The sequence below is a fragment of the Chinchilla lanigera genome, unplaced genomic scaffold (assembly GCF_000276665.1).
Source record: "Chinchilla lanigera isolate Chin_1 unplaced genomic scaffold, ChiLan1.0 scaffold00001, whole genome shotgun sequence".
NCBI classification, from domain to species: domain Eukaryota; kingdom Metazoa; phylum Chordata; class Mammalia; order Rodentia; family Chinchillidae; genus Chinchilla; species Chinchilla lanigera.
The window spans coordinates 19,172,163-19,197,685 of NW_004955402.1; the positions used below are offsets into that span (position 1 = coordinate 19,172,163).

The following is a 25,523-nucleotide window of genomic DNA, read 5'->3' on the forward strand; positions in this document are numbered from 1 at the left end:
CGTAGGCACCCAGAGGGAGGGCCTCCGGCGCACAGGAAGCCATGGGCGGGGAGTGCCAATCTTCCAATTGGCTCGCTTCTTGCCTCGTAGGCACCTGGAAGGAGGACCCCTGGTGCAGGGGGAGCCACGCGGTGGCAAGTGCTGTTGCGCTCCAGCCCTCAGGCTGGCCACCGCCAATTAACTGAGAACTACCACGACACAGAGAAGCAATGACACAACTGGCCCACCATGCACCAGCTGCAGATGCCCACCCACGGACATGTGTGAATCATTCAAACATGGAGAAACCCCTGGGAATACATGCTATACAATGGGCCACTCTTGTTCCTGCCATTGAGAACCAGAAAGGTCCAGAGTCAGCAGAGGAGCAGCTGCTGAACAAGGACTCGGAGAACACGAGAATGCAGACTAAGCCCGAGGGGTCAGAGGTCCTGTGGACTGGGTCATGAGAGCCGCTTGGAAGCTATAAACCAGGAGGACCTTGCACAATACCTGCAGAGATTCTCTGGAAGCCACTCTTCTCCTGACAGTACAGGCTGTGGTGGAGCTCCGGAGAAGTCTGCAGCAGGATTCCTGCTGCCTGTGCTGACAGTTGGGGAGAGGACACTAACTGGTTGTAGGGTCTCAAAGTGATGGGAGGCTGGAGAGAAAACGCTACAAAAATGGCTTTTGCCCCAAACAGCTCACTTGACTTTTGACAACCCTTCGGCTGTAACTACTTGTTAGATCCTTCTTGCGTATCTCTGTCTTCCTGAGAAACCACTTTGAAGATACCACCATGTATTACAGCAGTCATTGATATTTTCCTATGAATCTATCCATAACTCAGCAATGTTTGTACTGTTCCTATCCTACTTCATAAATGGATGCATGTCTATAATTATGTGTTCCCTACAACAACCATCGAGAAAAGTTAATGATTATTCAATAGGTCACTCATGTATAGCTCTATTTGTTTTCTTTAGAAGCCACTTTGCAGATACCGAAGTACAGTACAACAACTACTGATAATCTCCTACCTCTTTTGTCTATAACTCACTATTATTTGTCTATTTGTTTTCCTGAGAAACTATCTTGTAGATAATATGTGAAACAATAACCATTGATAATTTCCTACCACTTTGTCTGTAATTTGGCAAGCCCCCCCTATTATTATGTTATCCTTCTTTTACTCTTAAAAAAAAAAAAAAAAAAAAAAAAAAGAGCCAGGCATGGGGGCGCACCCCTGTAATCCCAACGCTCGGGAGGCTGAGGCAGGAGGATTGTTGCAAGTTCAAGACCAGCCTGGGCTACAAAGTGAGCTCAAGGCCAGCCTGAACTGCATATCGAGACCCTATCTGAAAAAGACAAAAAAAAAAAAAAAACACCAAGGTTCAAAGAAGCTAAAGCAACCTGACCAGGCTTAAGCTATGAAAAGATCAAGACTTAAACCCAGGGGCTGGGGATTTAGCTTAGGGGCACAGCGCCTGCCTGGCAAGCGTGAGGTCGTGAGTTCGATTCCTGGTACTGGGGGAAAAAACAACAACAACAACAACAACAAAGACTTAAATCCAGATTTGCCACATAAAAATTGCATGCCTTTACCAATATAATCCATTACCATAGAACAAAATTTACTTCAATTTTTAGGATAAATATACATGACAAAATACATTCATGAATAACAAGTTTTTGCTTTAAAGAAAATACAATTACCTGTCCTGCTTTACTAAAGCGATGTCCTGCCAAAATCATATGAAATGCATACTTTCTAACCATGGGACTCTTCATGTTTATAAAACAATGTGCAGCCTGTTCCAAAAGAAGTGCACTTCGAAGATCAGAATCCTATTGAACGTTTAAAAGAAAAAATGGTTAGTTTCACAAAATTAAAAGTTAAAATCTGTTAAAAAGCATTTCCTTTCTATAATTTATACTTAGTTCAATCTACAATAAATATATAAAGGAATATTAAAAAGCATTTCCTTTCTATAATTTATATTTAACACTTAAACTACAATAAATATATAAAGGAACAAACTAATCTTGAGTCTTCCAATAAGGACAAATTTTGTTTTTTTGTTTTGTTTTGTTTTTTGTTTTAAAACATTCAAAATATTAAAATTTTTACCATGAAATACTTTGCTTTTCGTAAAAGTCAATGCCTGCTTATGATAGGTACCATGTAACAAATTTCTGAAGAACTGCAATCCCTTCTCAAACAACAGAAAACTATTTAAACAGGGAAAGTAATACAGGTAAACTGATGAAAGATACACCAGAAAACACAGAGCAACAGAAAAAAACAGATATATACAGTCTAATTTCTTCCTGAAATAAGTCTGGAACTTCTAGTAGCATACTTCCATCCATCCAAGGGGGTAAAAACACAATAGCATGTTCCTAAAATACAAAATAATCTAATGTACTACTGTATTCTCTGTAGTTTGTATTTAAAGGAATACTTAATTTTTGCTCAAAGAGCCAAAATTACTGATTTTATTAAAAAGTTCAGAAGGCTTCCCCTTCAAAGATATCTCCTCACCTGCTACTGCACATTAGTACACAGTACAACTCAAATTAATTTCCACATCAACTGACCCCTACAACACAATATCTACAAAAACCACATACTACATTCACATCATGAGGACAATCTTTCAAGTAAGTCATCACTTGACAAAAAGTCATCACTCGAGAAAGTACTGAAAGTTGCTGATTTAAGTATCAACAACATTTTCATCAAAACTTTCTCTAGGTTTTCAGCTATTCTCAAGCTGAACTTACCATGCCCTTCCATGTGTTCTGCTGCCATTATTTTCCCCAGGGAAAGTTGAAAACAGAAAACATTGACTTTAAGTGCAATAATTTCAATAAATTATAGTTACATCAAAAAGTGTTCATAAACTACACCCTCCTAGAATACATTCAGTAAATAACTGGTAGCTGTTATTATTTCAACTCCCTCAAGACAAAAACTGAATGATCAGATCATTTCACTAAGAATTAAGATTCAAAATCCAGTAAGCAGAAAAACCAGAAATATACAATTAATGCATAGTTTTGGATCAAGAGTTTGTATCAGAATGATTTAGGGGCCCCTGGGACCTTACTTTTTGATTTTTTAGAAAAATGTTTTCTTTTTAAAAACCATTAAATTGTGTTTTTAAAAATTATTTTAAAAATGAGCACCTTTCCTTCCCACTCCACGCTTCCCCTCCCCGGCCAGAGCTATACCCACTGTTTCTAGTACAGTGTGACATGGTCCACTCCCGGCTCCCAAGTGTGTATGCTTACATGCCTAGCATGAATGCTTCATAAAAATACACATATACTTTTACATATAAGTGATATTATACAGTGTATCTTGCTTTTTTCACTTAATATCATAGGCATCTTTTTTTGAGAGAAAGAGGGTCTCACTATGTAGTTCAAGCTGGCCTTGAGCTCACTTTGTATACCAGGCTGGCCTCAAACTCGCAACAATCCTCCTGCCTCAGCCTCCTGAGTGCTGGGATTGCAGGCGTGCACCACCACACTCGGCTATGGGCATATTTTAAAGACAGATTTATCATTTCTTTTCAATCTATTCTGTAAATGTACTAACTTATTAATGTAGCACTCCACTGATAAAATATTGTTTCATTTTTTGTTATTACACAAAAAATGCTTCAATAAGTATCATTATAAAAACATCTGAAGGCCAGGTATGGTGGTGCATGCTTGTAATCCCAGCTCTCAGGAGGCTCAGGCAAGATGACTGCCACTAGTTCAAGGCCAGCCAGGGCCACATAGTGAGTTCAAGGCCAGCCTAAATTACAAAGCAAGACCCTGTCTCAAAAAAAAAAAGAAAAGAAAAAGGTAACTACTCAAACTTTTTTATTAGCCAAATTTCTGGAAGTACAACCAGATTTAATGTGGAGAGGTATGCCTACAGTTCTAGTTCTAATCAAGGTAGCTAAACTTCTAAAGAAAAAAAAAACTGCTAAAAGTTAGCATCAATACATTCTCATCAACAGAGAATGAGTTCATGTTTTCTACTCTACTCAGTGAAAAAACTTTCTAATTTCACATACCAAACGAAAAATTGCATCTTGTCCCTTAACATGTACCCCTTAATAATAAAGTTGCTATGTCTTCTCACATATTTAGGAGATCTCTGTTATTTTTCCTGTGAAATGCCAGTTTATACCCTTTTATGAATGGGTTTTTGTGATTTTCTGGGTTGAAAGAGCCCCTTGTATACTTAGCCAGTATCAGTCCTTTGCCATACATTTTGCAAATATTTCCCAATTTTGACACAAAAGAGTTTAATCTATTGTAGTCAGACAATTTCTGCTTTTACGGCTTCAAGATAATGCATCAAACTAAGAAAGGATATTATCATTCCCAGACTTTAAAAAATGTTCTCCTAATATTGTCTCTCTCCCATAGAAATTCTTCAAGATATATATATTGATATAGATTTATCTCAGGTCCTTGCGCTTGCCAGGCAGGCACTTGTGCCACTGAGCTATTTACCCGGCCCTGGTTTCATTTTTTAAAGTGCAGCTTAATTTAGCTGTGGTATATCATCATGTAATAAATAAGATAGAATTTCAAACCAAATAGGTTTTTAGATGTCAAATACCATTTAAAGAGCCTTAGCTTCCCCTAAGAATTTTTTTTCTTTTGAGACAGTCTCGCTATGCAGTCCAGGCTGGCCTTGAACTCATGGCAATCCTCCTGCCTCAGCCTGAGTAATGAGACTACAAATATGTGCCACCACACCTGGCTCCACTGATTTTAAGATGGCACGGTAATCATAATTTTCTATTCCATTTACTTGTCACTTTAAACAGTTTAGCTTCTGTAGCCTCATTATATACTCAGCATCTACAACTGGTAATCCCCTACTTTTACCATTTCAGTTTCATGTAGGCCTCTCAATAGTTTGTTTTTATTTAAGTCTTATAAATTTCTTAAATTTATTCTTAGCATATGCATCCAGAGATACACATACATTGTATGTATATGTGTATATATATATTCCCTGGATATTTGTCACGGTTTGTAAATGATCTCAAAGTACAATCAATCCACTGAGAACCAGCACAGCACAATAAACCCTTAGTATTCTCTAATTCAATACTCAAGTACTGGCCAATTAAAGACAGGTCTGGAAGTTCACATCATGAATTAATTTAGCTGGAGCAAAATTCTGATATACAATAGACTGTTGACTGAGAATCAGTATGCAGAGCTGAACATTCTAATTTCATATCTCACTTCAACTCTAATCTTATTAGATCCTCCTAATAACCCAAAGTGGTAAAAGGATTGCTCTGAAAAAGGAAGACTGCCCTGAAAACAATAACTATCATCAGTGCTGGCAGAGAAAAATTAAAGGATTTTACAATGTGATGATTTTGTCCTGAAAGCAGAGACTGAATAACTGGAGAATAACATTTTATTTAATATAGTGGTAGTCCGTATCTGTGAGACTACAATATATATATGCCACATGAGGAACTCAGAAAAAAATCTGCAATATCAACTTAAGCAGTAACTCCAGCCTAAGAAAATTTTGCCATAGTTAAGAGATAATTTTAATAAAACATGCAAAGTTTACAGTAACTTAAAATACGAGGACATGTATAGGAAGAAACACTCTGAAGTGAAGGCTTTGATATGGCTTGAATGCTTCCTCCCAATTTGACGTGCTGGAAACTTAATCCTTGATGCAACAGTGCTCGGGTGTGGAGCCGAGTGAAAAAGAGTCAGGTCCTCAGGGCTCTGTCCATGGGAATGGATTAACATCACCAGCACTGGAGTGGATTTTCTGGAGCGCAGATGTGCTATCAGTGAGTTCGGCCCACTCTCCCTCTCCTGCTTTCACACTCCTATTCTTCCACCCCTCATCCCAAGATGAAGAAGAACGAACCCCTCACTAGATGCTGGTGCTATGACCTTGGACGTCTGCCTTCAGAACCATGAACCAAATAAGCCTGCACTGCTCATGAATTGCCTAGGCTACAGTGTTCCGTTACAGCAACACACAACACAGAACAGACGACAATCAGCCTCAGTGAGTGTTTCACAGAAACACAGCTGACAAAGGTACAAGCTGCAGCTAATTAAGAGAATTTTCAAAAAGATGGTTCTAAGATTTTAAGACTTTTTCTTTGTATAACTGTGAACAGGAAAGGTGCTATTAGCTGATCAATTTCCCACAACTATAGTTACTCCCAACTCAAGAAATTTATTACCTAAAAAAAAACCAAAAAACTCATTTCTATCCCTAGAAACTGCTTCATTACACTTAACCACAGTAAAAGACGAAAAGGGTTATAAGACCAGAAGTGTTCACACAGACACACAGGGGTGTCTTACGCACCAGATTCGGATATACTGGCCTGCGTGATGGTGGGTGCGGCAGGTTTCGTCAGCGGGCTGGCTTTGCACTGCCATTCTAAATCTCAGAGCATAAAATAGCAGAATCTACTTGTAAATAAGTTTGCAGTGCCAAAAAGTACAGGCAAAGCACCAATTCTTTCCACCAGCCTCACAGCTGATTTTCATTACACAATTCACCAATATCAAGATAATCTTTTCTACTCTCAAAATGAATACATTTTTCCAGTATACTGTATTATACAATCTTTCTAGTAAAAGTATATAAAATAAATTTTTACTTAAGATTTAATGTAATTTTATATACAAACTATGCCTAGCAACCATTATTTTCAAATTATTACGAAGAAATATATGAAAGCTACAAAATAACAGCCCAATAAGAATCGTAATTCATGGGAAACGCACCAGCAACCACTCCACCCGCTGCCTAAGGCAGAAAATGACAATGACACATATTCTAGACTTTCATGACACAATAAATCACTCATATTTGAGGGAAAAAAAAGTGAAAACAGTTGGAAAGGAGAAAAACTGACAGAAAATAGTACACATAATATAAGCAAAATTTGCTCTAAAGAAACTTTATTCACATGTGGGTTAAAAGGCAATTAAAAGCATCTAAGCAAGAAAAAAAATAAATTTTACTGAAGCTCCTGGATCATATATTGTTTTTACATTCACTGATATGCCTAGATTGGAAAACACAGAACACACCCAAACCCAACATCAGGTTACTTACTGTAACAGGGAACAGCAACACACTGAAGAACATATATTCAGCTCTATCAAATAGTCTACATCTGGCACCTGTTCATACTTACAAATTAAGTGTTCATGAAATATCCATTACTAAGCATTTTAAATACCACCCTGGAAACTAATATATCCTACAGAAATCTTTTTAGAAGAATTCATGGCTCAGTTCAACAAACATCGGTAGAATATGTATCATGGGCCAAGCCCTGTGTTAGGTACTAGGAAAGCTTTTTTTTTTGGTACCGGAAATCAAACTCATGACTTTGCGCATACCAGGCAGGCGCTGTGCCGCTGAGGTATATGCCCGGCCATAGGTACAAGGAATGAAAGTGTAGGTTGCAACATATTTCCCTGCCCTTGAGGAACTAATAGATTAAACATAATTTCCAATATAATATAGTAAGACAAGTCAGGTTTTATAGCATTATATAAGAGCAGAAAAGAGACAGGAGAACCTGAAAGACCATCTGAAGGACAGACTAATACTAGGACTAGAAAATTAGGTGAAGCAAGGAAAAAAAGGCTGCAGCCCAGGAAAAAGATAAAGATGTGGGCTAGGTCTGCACTACAGAGGAAAACAAAAAAAGGACAGTAGTGGAAGAGGTCAGTAAACTACTTTGAGATATAAATGAAAATATGTTTAAGAGGATAAAAAAAACCGTGCCCCAGGGTATTGCTGACAGAATCTACAAACACAGAAGCATTTCAGGCAGTTTCTGCGTGAGCAAACAGAGCTGGCTGGCTGGTGACAGCATAAAACCCACGTGTCAGTAAGAAATTTGGAGTTGACTGACATATTAATTTAAGATTCCTTGCAAACATTCAAGTAGGAAAGTCTAAAAAACAGCTGCCCATACTAATTTAGAGCCCAAGGAGAAGTCACAAATGGGGTCAAGTTTGCCACTGAAACTCAGGACTGTGAACAAGATCAACCCAAGTGTCTAACAAGTGCAGCCGCTAGGCATGGTGCCACACGCGTGTAATCCCTGCACTCAGGAGGCTAAGGCAGGAGGACCGCTGTGAGTTCGAGGGCAGCCTGGACTGCACCAAAGGTAGTGATTTAAGCATTAAAACCCTCGGACAATTTAACAGGTAAGGGGCAAAGAGGTGTTTAACTTTGTTTCTTTGTTCTTAAGTATTCACCTAAAAGCTAGTGTCTTAATCATACCTACAAAAAGGAATACTGTCACTCTTTACAGGCCTATTATAAAACCTTCAACAGTAATTATAAATGCATTACTTTTTCTCCCTTTTGAAATATTTAAAAATAGATTTTTTTAAATGCTTAAAACAATTTTCCAGAGCCAGGTGTGGTAGAACACGCCTGTAATCCCAGCACTCAGGAGGCTGAGGCAATAGATTATTGTGAGTTCAAGGCCAGTCTGGGCTACAAAGTGAGTTCAAGACCAGCCTGAACTGAATAGTGAGACCCTGTTTCAAAAAGAGAAAAAAAAGGTAATTTTCCATCAAAGTTCACACTGATTGAAAATGAGATTAAAAATTCCTCAGTGACAACTTTTTAATCACCAGTTTTATATTAGGAATAACATATTTGAACATTATTTTAGCTATTTCATACACAGAACAGAACCTAAATCCTAGAAGATACCCAGTGCATGTCTGTGGTTAATAAAATGTAGACTTGCTGGGCATAGTGGGGCACACAGGAGGTTAAGGCAGGAGGATTGCCATGAGTTCGAACCAGCCTAGGCTACATAATAAGTTCAAGGCCAGCCTGAACTATACAGTGAGACTGTCTCAAAAATAAAACAGACAAAAAAAACTAAGTAAATCTAAAAATAAATCTAGAAGTCTTTCAACAAATTTTAAAAAATAACTAGAAATCTTTTTCAGAAATATAGACTTAAAATATACAAATTCTATTTATAAAGAAATTACACTTAAGATAAACTCAAATTAAAATACACAAATAACATTAATTCAACTTATGAAAAATTATACATACAAATTCAAACTAAAATAGCTACATTGTAAATCCCAAAGTAAGATTTTCCTCATAATTTTTCTTATGAAAAAGACACATTTACAAAATAATGAACAACACTTATTAAGTACTATACAATTTCATTACCTCACTTGTCAACCGTATCAGAAGAGCTGCAGCCTCTGAATATTTGCTTTGACTTTTCAAAATCTCAGCACTAAGCAATACACATCTTTCAGCCAACACCATATTCCTGAAGGAGACAGATTAGAAAGAATAGTCAGAATGATGACGCTACCCTGGCAGATCACAGTGACCATGTGTTCAGCAAGATCCCATTACAGATTTTGAGTAAAAAGTCAATCTTCTTATTTTCAACCTACCAAAAAAGTTTCTAAAAACCTTCAGAGAATTCTTATAACCCATCAAAACTTTCTATTGGTGCTGGGGATTTAGCTCAGCGGCAAAGCACCTGCCTGGCAAGCGCAAGGTCGTGAGTTCGGTTCCCGGTACCAGAAAAAAAAAACAAAACAAAAAATAAACTTTCTATAATCATATAATTTTATAGTAAGAATGAAATGCAAAGTCACATTTCCTGTATGTAAGAAAAAACCAAAACTCAACTGGTACCTCTGAATTAGCAGCTGGTAAACAAATAAAAATTGCTTTCAGTGAAAGGAATACAAGAATTTCACCCATATTTCTTTCCTCTTTCTCATTACAAACTCTGGTTATTTGTGTTTCATTCTACTGGCTACTGGGAAATATTTAGGCATTTCACTCTGGTATGACCACTGAGACGTTCCCACCAAGATGGCAGAGGACCAGTGTTGCCTTAGTGATTCCTCAATCAATTTTTTTATAAAGACACACAGTTGGTTTTTCTTTGTGAACTACTAAGTAACCTAGAATTACTCAGTGAACAAATAATGAAAACCTTCTTAGTGTGAAACTACAAGATGGGGTCCTTGGGGGGGGCAGCAATGAAGGTGTTTTTTTCCTAACCCTGCATCAAATATCACTTGACTTTAAAATAACAACCAAAGCTTACTACTGAACTCGCTGCAGGAGTGTCTCGCCTGTCTGCCTGGCCAAAGGAGGCGGCTCTGGAGGTGTGGCTAGACTGCGAGGATGCTGACTTCACCCACAGGCTGGGCCCCTGAGAGGTCACAGCTGGAACGGCTGCTAGGACTGGGGCTCCATGGGGCAGCAGACACAAGGTGTGACATCGGGACCTCGACCTGGCCCTCAGCCCTTTCTCTCTCTTGCCCTGTGCTGTTTCCTGACCGCCGTGGGGTGAGCAGCCTTCCTCCCCCGTGCCCTCCACCATGTTTTCGGAGCCAGCTGACCACGGGGTGAAACCATACAACTCTGACCCTAAAGAACCCTCTCCCTAAGTTGCATGTCAGGTATTTTGCCCCAGTAACAGGAAGCTGACTAATTCATCCACTATGGAAGGCCACTGTAAACAATATCAGTCAATTTATTACCTTCAAAATTACTGTAGTGATCTGCAAATCATGGCTTTTCATCCAGGGTTAGTAAAATCACAAAAAAAACTTTAAAAATTTTTATTAACGTATTTTTGTATATATACATATCACCTCTTTATTCTTGTTTATGCCCCGTTCTTCCACTCCCCATCCCATCCAAGGGATCTATGAATATCCAATGTTTTTTGTTTTTTTCCAGTACCGGGAATCAAAATCACGACCTCGTACTTGCCAGGCAGGCGCTGAGCTAAATCCCCAGCCCCCAATGTTTTATTTTATTTTATTTTTTTTTTTTTTTTTTGGTTTTTTTGAGACAGGGTCTCGCTATGCAGTTCAGGCTGCCCCGAGCTCATTCTGTAGCCCAGGCTGGTTTCGAACTTGCAACGATCCTCTGATCTTCCTGCCTCAGCCTCCCGAGTGCTGGGATTACAGGTGTGCACCACCACACCTGGCATTCCAATGTTTTAATGAACACAGAAGTCTAACTCCTGTTTACTAGCATTACTCATTAATAGTAGTTTTTTGTTTGTTTTTTATAGCAGGAATTGAATTCAGGGTCTCATGCTAGCCAGTATTTTATACTAACACTCAATCTTAAAATATTTTTCTTCAGTAAACTTCACAAAACTCTTCAGTCTTAAGACTATTATTTTATTTTAATTTTTTTTTTTTTTTTTTTTTTTATTTTTTTTGTCTTTTTGAGACAGGGTCTCACTCTTGAGTTCAGGCTGGCCCTGAGCTCACTTTGTAGCCCAGGCTGATCTCAAACTCATAGTGATCCTCCTGTCTCAGCCTCCCAAGTGCTGGGGTTACAAGTGTGTGCCACCATGCCCAGCCAATACTATTATATTACTTATTTATATTTTATTATCACACATTTCTCCATGTGATCAGTTGCTAAGTTACAGGCTTCAAGCCCAGGACTTTACTAATCCCAGCACTTGGGAGGCTGAGGCAGGAGGATTGCCCCGAGTTCGAGATCAGCCTGGGCTACAAAGTGAGCTCAGGGCCAGCCTGAACAGCATAGCAAGACTCTGTCTCAAAAAGACCAAAAAAAACCCATTTGTGTTAGTCACAGGGAAGTGTTTACAATTCAAGTATTTCCAGGACATAAACTCTGTATTAAAAGTAAGCACTAATATAAATAAGAATGAACATGGAACAACTTTTACTTTGATTTAAGAAAAGAAAAGGGGAAGAATGGCATCATAAAAGTAAAGAAATTTGGGGCTGGGTCCATAGCTCAGTGATATAGCACACACTCGGCAATCTCCAATGCTGAAAAAGTTTAAAAGAGTAAAGAAATTTAAGAAAACCTTTTAAGACAAACAGGATCTCATTAACTTAAAAATACAGCATGGCATTCTAAGAAAAGGGAAAATGAAATTTTTTTAAAATTAAATAAAGGCTGGGGATGTAGCTCAGTGCAAGGCCCTGGGTTCAATTTCTAGTGCTGCAAAAAAAATTTGATATTTATAAGATTACGAAGCTTCTTCAAATTGGTGTGCATAATTGCTGCCGCATATTTAACTTTTCCAAAATGTATCTATTAAACTGATAACTCATCAATTATAACTGATGATTATAAAATAGGAATGAAGATTGTAATACAAGGGCAAGGGATATAGCTCAGTGGCAGAAGCACCTGCCTGGCAAGTGCAAGGTCCTGAGTTCGATTCCTGGTACCAAAAAAAAAAAAAAAAAAAAAGAAGATTGTACGATAAACAATGTATAAGAATAAATGTAGATTCACAGAAAGCATATAGTCTACTGTGGACAGGAGAAAAAATGATTTGCAGTTTACCCACTGGTTATGTGGGTCTTCAAATTTACTTTGTCTGCAAATAGAACAGCTACCCCAGCTTTTTTCCAGGTTGCTGTCACATGAAGTACTGTTTTCCATCGTTTGACTTTATCTATGAATTTCTTTTTGAATTAAATGTGCATCTTGTATGCAGCATATGGTTGCATCTTGCTTCTTGATCCCTTCTGCCAGTCTGTTTCTTTTGATTGGTGAATTGAGTCCATTAACATTGATGGGGTTTTTTGTTTTGTTTTGTATTGTTTTGTTTTGTTTTGTCTTTTTGAGGCAGGGTCTTCCTATGCAGCTCAGGCTGGCCTTGTGCTCACTTTGTAGCCCAGGCTGGTCTCAAACTCGCAGCAATTCTTCTGCCTCAGCCTCCAGAGTGCTGGGATTACAGGCATGCAGCACCACGCCCAGCAACACTGACAGTTATGACTGATATGTACTGATTTATCTAGCAGAGAAGAAGGGTATCCTGATGTTGTAGAGGGAACACTCTGCAGACATCTACTAAGTCCACTTGTTCAAAAGTTTGGTTTAGTTCTAATATTTCATTGTTGATTTTTTGTCTAATTGATCTGTTTGTGACAGTGGGGTACTGAGATCCCCCAATACAATTGTATTAGTGTGTATTTGATTTTTTATGTCCATTAATATGTACTTCATGTAGTTGGGTGCACTGATATTTGCTGCATAAATATTTGTGACTGTTATCTCTTCTTCTTGGACTGTTCCCTTTATAAGAATGTAGTGAACTTCTTTGTCTCACTTTTGGCTATCTGGGTCACTAGGTAATATTATCCCTTTTCATTTACAGCATTAGGTATGCATCTCAAGTTCTTAATTTGATGAAAGAAGGAAGATTCAGAGAAAGAACATTCAGGGGCTGGGGATTTAGCTCAGCGGCAAAAGCGCCTGCCTGGCAAGCGCAAGGTCGTGAGTTCGGTTCCTGGTACCGGAGAAAAACCAAAAAAAAAAAAAAAAAAAAAAAAAAAAAAAAAAAGAAAGAACATTCAAACTTGCTGAAATTCTATTACTAAATTCCCTGCAGCAGGGTGTGGTGGCGCACACCTGTAATCCCTGCACTCGGGAGGCTGAGGCAGGAGGATCTTTGAGTTCAAGGCCAGCCTGGGCTACAAGGTGAGCTCAAGGACAGCCTGAACTGCACACCAAGACCCTGTCTCAAAACGACCAAAAAAAAAAAAAAGAGAAATTCTATTACTGCCTGCCTTCCTTGGTGCTTTACTGGTTTCCTACCTTTTGAATCTCTTCTTTTTATTCTCTTTTAGTGGTTGCACTTTAAAGGAGGCTATATCTCCTGCTAGAATCTACAGATATGTTCTTGCCTGGATTATAAAGTATACAAAGTAGGATTCCATAGTGGCTCTACCACTTACTACCTAGATTCTTTGGGGAAGTTAAGTTTCAGAGTCCTTATCTGTAAAACAGGAATAACAGCTCTACCACATCATAGGATTGTTATGAAGACTGAATGGGTGTGTAAATTACTTGGTCAAAGTGGGAAATGCAGAAAACTACATAACTGTTCATTTTTTAAAAAAACTATGAATGTTGTTACACTGTAAACACACTGCTACACACTGTCTCAAAACAAAGAGAATCAAGTTATACCATGTATGGGTACAAATTCCTTATAATGAATGTGATCATTATGTATGTCTCAAAGGTACCAATAAACTTAATTAACAATTTTTAAAAATTTATCTTCTAATGCATCAGTTCTACAGCTGAGTATATAAGGGGCCTACTGCCCCAGCTGCCAGGGAGATTCATCCTGAGAAACTGATCTTAAGGCGACTTTGCTGCTGCACAGACATCACACAGAGTGCATTTCCACAAGCTCAAGATCAGCCTGGGCAACACAGGGAGACAGAGAGAGACAGAGAAAGCCTAAGGGTCTCAGAGGGAGCTCCACGGTAGAGCGCCTTGCTAGCACATGCAAGGTCTTGGGTTCAATCCCCAACACCATAAAAGAGAAAAAACTCAGATTAATCTTTCCAAAGAACAACTTTTATGTCAAGGCTCTACTCAAATTTTAGAAATGTCTCACTTCCTACTAAATAATTATAGCTTAAGAATAATAATAATAATACACAACAGTCAAGGCTCTTTACACTGATTTAGCTCAAATACCTTTTCCAAATATATTGCCCAATACTTTCCATGGACACAGACCCTCTGAACTAGGCAGAGCTCCACTCCCTTTCACCAGTAATGCCGCATCCAAAACATTCCTGCAAGTCATAATCCCAGAATGTTTTCAAGGCTATCCAATCTCAACCACCTTTCTGTGAAGGAGTTCTCATGAAAAATCACATGAAATCTCTGGCCACTTCTGGTCCCATTCATACTCCCCTTAAAGGTTTTAAGTGCTAACAGTACTCACTGTACATACAAAACATGTTTCTTTTCCCCTCCTGGCCCTTTATTTAACCCTTCATGTTTGGTCTTATTAACAAGGAAAATTCAAAATGGCTTGATAGTAGGTAAAGTCAGGAAATGTTACCACAAAATATATCATCCTTAATATAAAACATAACCACAATATTACATGAAACATATTCATAATCCACAAACCCAAACCAAATAGGAAAGATAAAGAGAGTATAAAAAAAAACACTAACTTTTCACCTCAACTTGTGTGACTATATTGACCTAAGAGTCTAAGGCATGAAAACAAAACCACTTAAAACTAACAGCAAGACAAATATCAAATTTACCTATAAATGGGCAAAGTACAAATAATACAGTCACTTACTTGCAGATATCCCTGTAAGTCTGAATTGCTGTATCCATGTAATGTGCAGGGTATGGCCTAGGTGCTCCTGGTTGAAGAAAAGCTGATACTGCTGCCATTTCCTAACAGAAAAGATATAATGCATATGACCTCAAAGACAGAAATATTCTTTAGCAATGAGAAAGCTTAAAAACTGAAATGACATTAGTTGGGGTATTTTACTATACACATGCATATAAATTTCATAGCTTAATATAGACTCAAAAAAAAAAAAAACAGTCTGGGCGTGGTAGTGCATGCCTGTAATCCCAGCACTCAGAAAGCTGAGGCAGGAGGATCACTGAGAGTCTGAGATCAGCCTGGGCTACAAAGTGAACTCAGGGCCAGCCTGAACTCAACAGTGAGACCCTGTCTCAAAAACACCAAAAAAAGAAAAAAAATTTGCTTTTATCTTAAAATTCTCTACTCAAATTTCATTCTTTGATTCAGTATTTAAATGAGATCTCCAGCTAAGCATTGTGGGACACACCTATAATCCCAGCACTCAGGAGACTGAGGCAGAAGAATCCTTGCAAGTATGAGGCCAGCCTGAACTGCATAGTGAGACCTTGTCTCAAAGAGACCAAAAAAATAAATAAATAAACTTAAATGAGATCTCCAAAAAAATCTAGTAAACACTTTAGTTTACGGCATATAGACAATACCAAGTGAGCCTCTGTTAAGATTTCTGCTGGGCCGGGGATATAGCTCAGCGGCACAGCACCTCCCTGGCAAGCGCAAGGTCCTGAGTTCGATACCCAGTACCAAAAAAACCAGATTTCTGCTATACCTCCTCCCTATTTTTCCCTAAGTCGTGATGAGCAGAGAACAAACCAATGACTGATTACACAGAGATAACAACAGTCATGCATCACTGAATGATGAGGACACATTCTGAAAATTCATCTTAAGGCAATTCTGTTGCTGTGCAGACACCACAGCATGTACTGACACAAGCCAAGATGGTTATAACATCATTAGGTGATAAAACTTTTAAGCACTACAATGAGACCATGATAGGTGTGGTCCATTGTTACCCAAAACGTTATTATACAGTGTGTGACAATACATTTTTTTCTAATTTTATCCATTACCCTTAAATACATTTAAGTAACGATAGCTGCTATATATATGAGAAAATAGCACTGGAAAATAAGACATATTTACTATAAAATGACATGTAGTGCCAGGCGTGGTGGGGCTCGCCTGTAATCCCAGCATTTGGGAGGCTGAGGCAGGAGGATAGCTGCAAGTTTGAGGTCAGCCTGGGCTACAAAGTGAGCTCAAGGCCAGCCTCAACTGCAGAGCGAGACCGTCTCAAAAAGACCAAAAAAAAAAAAAAAAAAAAAGATAAGTACCTATCTAAAAGTAACTGTAGTTCATAAAACCTAAAAATAACAAACCTCTGAGAAAACCAGGGTTTGGACAGTCCCCTTGCAGCCTATTCATATATGTTCCCAAAGCATACACAAAGACATGAAATGACCCCTTGGAAGATGACTATGCAGTCTAAATAGGCAGCTTAGCATGGCCAGAGGTCACCTCAAGAAACAAACACCAGCATGGAGATCTGGAGGGGGGACGAGCATCTCCCATTTGCTGGAGCTTCCCACATGGGCGAGCAACAAAGGTATGTGTCTCTGGAGAGGCAGTCTGCATGCACCCAAGGATAGGCGTTCATTGCTACTTTCTCAAAATGCAGCCAAAGGCCAGGGAGATAGCTCTGTGGGACAGCACCTGCCTACACCTGGGCAAGGCAGTGGGATTTATTCCCAGAGCACGAAAAGGGGTCAATCAATAAATAAAGAAAGAAACACCCACCAAGGCACCAGCTGCATACAGCATTGCTTGATCGTTAAGAAAGTCCTTCTTTGCGGTATGATAGCAACTGTACGCCAAATCATAATGCTGCACTAAAAAGCACAAGTCAGCCATTTTCCTGATCTGAAGCTCTGGTGCTTCCGGTGGATACCTGTAAACATACAATAAGTAAAGAAAATAATTTATAATTTACGACCGCCAACCCTCTTAAATATAAACTGGGTTAACATCAGACCAGGAGGAAAAGTGATTCTGTTTCATATGAATTCTACCTCCAAAGACTGTCACTTTTTAAAACTATCTGACAGAGGCTGGGCACAGTTGTGCACACCTGTACTCCCAGCACTCAGGAGGCTGAGGCATGAGGATTCCTGGAGGTTTGAGGCCAGCTAGGGCTACAAAGCGAGTTTAAGGCCAGCCTGAAGTACAGAATAAGATCCTGACTTTAAAAAAAAAGACAATTAATAGAAAGAAAGAAAGAGAGGAAGAAAGAAAGAACGAACGAAGGAACAGAATGATATGTTACTTTATTTAATATAACTGTGGAAACATCTCAACAACAGGCAACCATTTTCATTTTATTGATGGTCAAATTATGACGCAAAAGGCTAATTCCAGGTGACTCATATATTTACAACCAGCAAAAAAAGTCCAAAAGGATTAATTTTATTTTCCCTAAAAGCAGGGTTTTGCATTAAAAATTTGCTAAACATATGCCCTGTCTTAGACTCTCATCCATATCTAACCTAACTCCATCTTCTTACAAACTGAGAAACAGACCCAAAATAAAGTGCCTTTCCCTGGTACCTTTTTTTATTTTTTGAGGCAGGGTCTCGTCATGTTGTTCAGGCTGGCCTTGAACTCATTATGTAGCCCAGGCTGGCCTTGGACTCACAGCAATTCTCCTGCCTCAGCCTCCCGAGTGCTGGGATTACAGGCGTGCGCCACCACGCCCAGCTCCCTGATGTCTTACAAGGTTGTATTTCTGATGTCCAATTAGTTATTGTTTTTGATAGCAACAAAATCTACTTATAATCACTGTTCTTATCTACTTGAGTTTCGACCAACACGTCACAAAGAAACTAAAGTTATTTTTTTGCTGAACATGAAAGAGTCAAATACTATGCAGAGTTAAACACAGGAAAAATAAAAATGATATTTTACTCACAGCAGCCCAGATGTGTTTTTTAATTCATTAATGCTCTTTTCTGGAACTTTACTGCCACTAAACCATTTTTTAGTTGCAGAAAATAGAGATCGACTCAAACCTTTTCTTGATATTAGCTAAGAAAAAAGATTAAATATGATGACAACTGTGAAGGATTAACAATTTTACATACAAAAGAAAAATTCAAATAACTATAAAGTTTTAATAGTGAAGTTCATTTTAAAAACTAATATGCTGGTAAAGTCTTAGTAGAATGAGTAAATAGCTCCTAAAACTGAACAGAATTTCATCACTGAGAGTAATTTCATTCAGGTGTAGCGGCACATGCCTATAATCCCAACACTCAGGAGGCTGAGACAGGAGGACTGCCATGAGTTCTATGCCAGCCTGGGCTACACTGTGAATTCAAGGCCAGCCTGGACTACACAGCAAGACCATGTCTCAAAAAAACAACAATGAAAAGATTAATTTCAGTAAGTCCTAAGACTGGTCTATCATTAAAAACAAAAACTTCAAATACATTAAGTAACTTGTACTACTACATTCCTAACTCTACTCTTTACTTAAATTTGAAAAACAACAATATAAAAGTTAAGCCTTACCTGATCATTTAATTGCCGAATTGTTTTCTCTATATGTGGCAAAAGGCCACGAAATGTAAACTCCTGTATAAACTGTCGGATTCTGTCATGATCAGTAAGTGTCAAACACGCACCATGGATTATTCCACTATTTGCTTTCTTTGTTTCATGTAATGAAGAAGAGGATTTTCCACGATCTGGGCCATCAATGCTGTTAGAAGACTCAGCAGGTTGGTCCAGTTGAAGTGGATGAGTTCTGAAGTTATTTGGTAAGCCATCTACTGAAAAACAGATCTTTCTTTTACTCTCAGAATGCAAAAGAAAACCGTACCATTATAGAAAAAAACAAAAATGTTGGAACTCTATGTATCTTAGAAGTCTAAAACATAGTAACATTAACATTTTCCCCTCTAAAATTAAAGAGCTCCAGGTAATACTTGTTAGATGTAACAGATATTTTAGAACTCAGGCAAATCAGGAAATAAAGAAAAATATAGTTTTAGGATAACTTAAAAATTACTTTTAAATAGTACAACTAAGCCATAAGAAATTACAACAAATTTACAGCACATCCTTACCAAAACTAATTTACACAGTTCCAAAAGCATGTGAAGTCGGAAATGATGCTGTGCATAACATCTTCCCTTGCGTTCTACAAATATTTTTAAAAATAAATCTGTTACACTGCTCTTACAAAATTTTAAATATCAAAATGAATCAAACTTAAAGGACTCAGTAAGATCTTAAATTAACCTGCTCTCATTACTTTTGTTATGAAAATTTTCTCATCTTTTATCTATCAAGGTTAGCAAAAAAAAAAAGGTTAGCACGCTTTGACAACAATGTATATTGTTATTTTTTAACTATATTCTTTTTATGAGTACATATTTATCATACATACTGATCACATTCACCATTGGAAATCTGTACTTGTACCTAACACATCTCAATTTATCCCATCCCCTTCCCATCTTCAAGCCTTCTTTCCCTCCCCAAGAATGGGTGCAAGGGAGGGGCTGGGGGAAGGGAAAAGGAAAAATACATAAACAAATGATTGAACAATATATATTTTTAATTAAGAGAACTTAGAGAAAGTGTATCGAGACCTTTGACTTCGTTATCTAATCCATCCAATGAAAGCAAGTTACTATCATAATTCTTATTTGAAGCTATAGTACAAGGGCCATCTTCACATGATTCCTATCAAAATAAAATAAGAAACCATTAGCAATTATATTTAATCACCAAATCAGTCAACAACTATGGTTGCTCTACTAACTACTGGCTTTATTCACTTTCTACAGTGATGCTCTTCTAGCCTCCCACATTCCTAACTTCCTTCATGTATCTGAATCTATCCAAATTACACTGCCTATATTCTTAAATTCCTTTTCACAATCATCTACTACACTAATTCTTCTAAACCCAAATGATCTCTATCTTAGTTCACCTGTCTGTATGTAATACATATACACACATATAGGCATACACGGATATACACAGCCATACAGGCATACACATATGCCTACTAGGCTTAAAGAATACTGGCAAGGTGGTGAACTACCAGAGTCAGGCATAAGGAAAAGAAAGGAAAGAGTATAAAATCTCACAGGTCATGGACACAATGCCAGAAGGTTGGGGTGAATTCTGAATCTAGTGAAGTATTTTTTTAAAATATCTAATAACAATGTTTATTTATACAAAATCACTGGTTTCTCAGTTAACAAAGAAAACTTAAACTACACTACTCCACAGGATCAGTAAATATGAGCTACTATTCTAAGTGTCACATTTTAAAGAAACTATATAAACTTAAAAGAAAGGAAAGGAAATCATCTGAAACCACCCTTGAGAAAAACTTAGGAAATCAGTATATTTAGCTTGGAAAAATAAAAAAGGAATCAGTATTAGTCATCAATATTTGACAGTCGTCTTAGTAGCGAACTAACATGGTCCCCACAAAGAACCAATGTGTACAAGAAAAGAGAAAACTTGGGGTTGATTCTCAAGATGTCCGGTAATTACAAAGAGTTAATTACAGCTACTCAGAAGGGTGAAGCAGGAGGGTCCCCGAGTTTGAGCCCAGGCTGGGCAACTTAGACTCTGTCTCAAAACAAAATGTTTAAAACAAGAGTTGGAGATGAAGTTCGGTGATAGAGCACTTGTCTACCATGCATGACGCCCTGGGTTCAATTCTCAGTACTGCCCCGAAAGAAGGCTCAATCACTTAGGGAGAGAGCAAGTACCATCAGTAGATGACACTGTTCATAAGCTTAAAGGAAATTATTAAATCAGGGATTGGGTTTGATAAACTTCAAATTATGTTCTAACCCTGAGTTTTTTAGATTCTAAATTACAGAATCTCTGATACCTTTGTCTACTATTAAAAGTTTTAACACTGCACAAGCTAATCTATATTCCCCTTTACAATCTTAGATGGCTAAACCATAAACTGAATTTTTCAAGACTGTTCCTATTCTGAGTAGGGCCCTGAAATACCATTAAAAAAAAAAAAAAAGCTTCTTCATATCTAACTGGTTCTTTCTTTCTTTGTTGGTTTTGTGTGTGTGTGTGTGTGTGTGTGTGTGTGTGTGTGTGTGTTTTCCAACTGGTTCTTTCTTTTTATAATCCTGGTCTTTTTTTTGGTACTGGGAATCAAACTCAGGACCTTCCACTTGCCAGGCAGGTAGGCACTTGTGCCACTGAGCTATATCCCCGGCCCAATTAGTTCTCTCTTGACTAAAGATTTTTCCCTAACATAATCTTAAAGTAAGTCAGCAACCATTTCACTATCCAAATTAGGTTGGCACTGTCTAGAGTACAAATTCCATGTGACAGAAAAATATAGTGAATATTTAAACATATTTATATCAGATTGATAATTATAAATCTTTTCTATAATAACTTTTTTTTAAAAAATATTATCACACAAAGAGTACACAGAGTAGTTCAGTTATGTATTTCCATTTACTTAAATTGTTCTTCTAAATAAAAAACAGTCAACTCTTGATTATCAAGCTTATCAAGCTTAGCAAAGGAACTTGGTAATTAATTACCAACAAGCGGCATAAGATTAGTAAAATGCAAAACTTTGTACCTACCCAACTGAACAATGCTTAACCTTAGTCTAGAACTCTAGATTAAGGAAGGAGTAAGGAACAAATAACACTTCCTAAAAATTAAGAACACAGGAAAACAAAAGAAGATGGGGGAAAAGGCCACCCACCTAAAAAGCATGAGCTCCAAAGGTGGCCATAAGAACAGTATGCTGAAAATGTAGGAAGGCGGCCAGAGCATGTGGATAATAAAGAACTGACTGTAAGCATTCATCATGAATTAAATGGACACGTTAAAAACTCTCTACAAGTGAATCTAACTCAATTTTAATTGTGTAATTTTCATATTTTAAGAAAAAGAGCAATTTAACACTATTATATACCTGAAAAGAGTTGTATTTGGTTAAGAACAGCTTTTGAAACACTGATTTAAGAGCTCACAGATGATAGATCAAAATCAGCCAGACTGCACAATAAATATTAGCAACTGTACTACTAAACCAAGACATAAAAACTGGAATACAACTTTTGAGGTTTGCTTCATTGTTGTTTTTTACATATACCTGGTTTTGAATACTATTTTTCTGGAGATACTGACTCCAAGGATCTGGTATCTGTTCATCTGATGCTCGATTTGACGTTCGAGAATTAATTTTAAGTAAATAGCAACCCTGAGTTCCATATTTTTGTTTCATTTCTTCATAAATTGATTCAGCTCTAAAATTTAAAAAATGGAGAAAACCTTGTAGTAACCCGAAAGCAGATCTTAAGACAACAGATCTTAACACCCAAAAAAGGCAAAGATAAAATAGGTTAAAAAATTAAAATGAGTATCATAAAATTCTGGGTATCACTTTAAGCAGAGTTACCAAAGTGTGTTCCATGGAATAAAATACCGCAAAACACTCCTGACCCATTATTCAAACAGACAATTCTAGTGCTCACACTAGTTTGGGGGGAAGTACAGAAAACAAGTTTCTTTACAGCACAGACCATTTCTGAGCCTTCCATGTGCTACTGCACTGTCAATTCCCAAACAGCAGCTTTAAATGAATACATCAGCGATGGCGAATCTTTTAGTGCCTCCAGAGATACAAGCAGCCCGTTGTGCACAGGTTCGCCAGCACTGGTACACATCATCAGCCCTTTACCTCCAATGTGAGAACCAGTCTTCAGCAAATGAAATTTTGGGAAATTCTCAGACAACATTTATTGATAAAAATACTAAAATAGAAAATTGCACTACCAAAAGACTTAAACAGGACATAGTTCATAGAAAAGGAGAAGCATTTATTATACAAAACCCACCCTGATTTTCTTGCAAACGTTACAGTAGCTGAATCTATGAGCTATTTCTCAACTATAGCAAAAATCATTCTGATTTCTAAACCTTAAGAAGCTAAACACCAGCCAGGCATGGTGGTGCACACCTGTAATTCCAGCACCTGGGAGACTGAGGCTGCAGGATCACCAAGAATTTGAGGCCAACCTAGACTACATAGCAAGACCCTGTCTCAAAAAAAAACAAAAGAAAAAGAAAAAAGAACGCTAAGTATGCTAGTTGGTGGTAGATAATTCAAACCACAAGACAGTCTAAGAAGTAAACAATACAAACTACAGAAAATGAAATTTTGGTCCCTAAGGCTACCCATTAAAATGGTTTTTTGGGGCGGTCAATCAGCTACCTGGAGGGCAGAGGCCTGGAAAATCTGAAGGCACATTCAAATGCAAATGTGATACTATACAAATAAAAAGCCTAACAAACAACTAATCATATTACACCCTACAGGTAGGTTAGTAAAAGTTGTATTTCCTTGTTAGTGGTAAGAAAGAAAAATCACAGAAAATTCATATAGAGATACAGATAGAAGTGCATACACAAACTCAGGTATAATAAAGTCCTACCCACTTTCCCGTGATACTAATGAACACAAGAACCACTGATCTTATACTTGAATCACTACTTAAATGTCCATGTTACAACCACCCAAAATACAAAACATATACTATAGTCAACTGACAGAAACTAATTTTAATAGTCAAATTATTTCTATCTATTCAGTACACTAAACAACAGGCTACAGGTGTTTCAAAAACCCTAAAGATGTATTCAGAGTACTTCTTTGATTTCAACAATTTATTAAAAAGATACTGGTAAGCACCTGGGGTGTAGTTCAGTGGTATGGCATGTGCTTAGTTAGCATGCACGAGACCCTGGGTTCAAGAAATGAAGAAATAAGTGATGATTTGTGTTCAGGACCCAGGGAAGAAAGGATTAGACATAAGAAATAAAGTTGCTTTTAGTATTTCCTACTTTTCAAAAACTTACTTGTGAAGACCACTCATGAATCCCCAAAAGACTACTCCAAGTCACTAATAACAAATACTAAAAGGAACGTAAGAAATTTCCTTTTGAACTGTGACAAACACTAAGGCTAAAAATATTAAGTGACAAGAGACAGTGAAAAAGTGCATCTAAACAATGCCAGGCAATGAAAAGTTAAGAAGGAAAACTGGGAAAGAAAAAAAGAAATAATTTTTATAAAGGAAGAAATAACAGCTAAGGTCTACAAGTGTACAGTGGCAGCACTTTTGCATGAAGACTGTGCTATGGCTTGTGTCTAGATGTGCATCCCCTGCCCCTCCCCCTGGCCTCATGCGGTCTTAGGTGGGGCTTTTTCAGAGGTGGCTGGATCTAGAGTGTGCGATGCTGGGATCAAGAGTGTGATTACTCAGTCAGTCCACTGACTGCTTTGGCACAATTCTAGGTGTGGATGATGAAAAGGGTCTCCTAGGGTGTGAGTGCTACCCGCCCTAACGGCATGCTGCCTAGTCTGGACATAAGCAACAGAAAGGGCTACTGTGATCGTGCTGCTTGTTGCTTTGCAGCCTTCTAACCGCCCAGAACTGTTTGTCCTCTGCAATGTCCCTCTGCCATGTCACCCTGCCTTGGAGCCAGCTATAGACTGAAATCTTTCCTCCTTGAACTTTTACTGTTGGGTATTTTGGCTACAAGAAAAATAACTAAGACAGACTGTATAAGACACATACACTGGAAAGAAGGCTGGGTTAGCATATGAAACCTAACATTAAATTACTGCTGAAATTTAACTCCAGAATAAAAGATAAAGCTAAGCGCTTTAGTACCAAGTTCACATTATAATCATAATCAACTCTTACTTTCTTAGATAAAAAATAAATCCTACGTTTTGAGACAGGGTCTTTTTTTGTTTGTTTGTTACCAGGAATCAAACTCAGGACCTTGCACTTGCCAAGCAGGCGCTTGTGCTGCAGAGCTATATCCCCAGCCCCTAAATCCAAAATTTAATAAACCATACCCAAATTAATGTTACACTAACTAGAAAAAAACAGAAGGTAAAAAAAAATACATCTTACCTCTGCTCATCTCCCGCACTCACATCATGCAGCAGCACATAATATTTAAGTGTATTTGGTATGAACCACTTGGGGTAGGAATAATCATTGTTGTGCTGAATTCGATGCTGTTCTTGTGACAACTTTGAGAACTGTTCCATAGGTTCAGCTTCACTAGATGATGCTACCAACATACCTTGTAAACCATTCTGCTAAGGTAACTATCACTTATCAATCAGTGAGAAATAACCTATTAAGATAAATTTTAAAGTGATACTTTCTGAGCTAAAAAAATCTCATTTCATAGGTTTTTACTACAAGCACAAAATATATTTCTCTTTTTTTTTTTTTT

The 25,523-nt window shown here is 37.7% G+C and overlaps 1 protein-coding gene across 3 annotated transcripts in view; it reads right to left on the reverse strand.

Moving 5' to 3' along the window:
- The window catches only part of Trappc8 (trafficking protein particle complex 8), a gene marked incomplete in the record, with an annotated part of 92,627 nt that overhangs the window by 41,770 nt on the left and 25,334 nt on the right, over positions 1 to 25,523 (reverse strand). For all 3 annotated transcript variants that reach the window (XR_001231969.1, XM_005372747.2, XM_005372745.2), the window contains 9 exon segments: positions 1,696 to 1,827; positions 9,224 to 9,329; positions 15,153 to 15,253; positions 16,992 to 17,142; positions 18,160 to 18,275; positions 18,762 to 19,021; positions 19,847 to 19,940; positions 22,360 to 22,513; positions 25,193 to 25,367. Coding sequence is in view for 2 of the 3 variants with exons in the window: in XM_005372747.2 (XP_005372804.1) it covers positions 1,696 to 1,827; positions 9,224 to 9,329; positions 15,153 to 15,253; positions 16,992 to 17,142; positions 18,160 to 18,275; positions 18,762 to 19,021; positions 19,847 to 19,940; positions 22,360 to 22,513; positions 25,193 to 25,367 (1,289 nt within the window).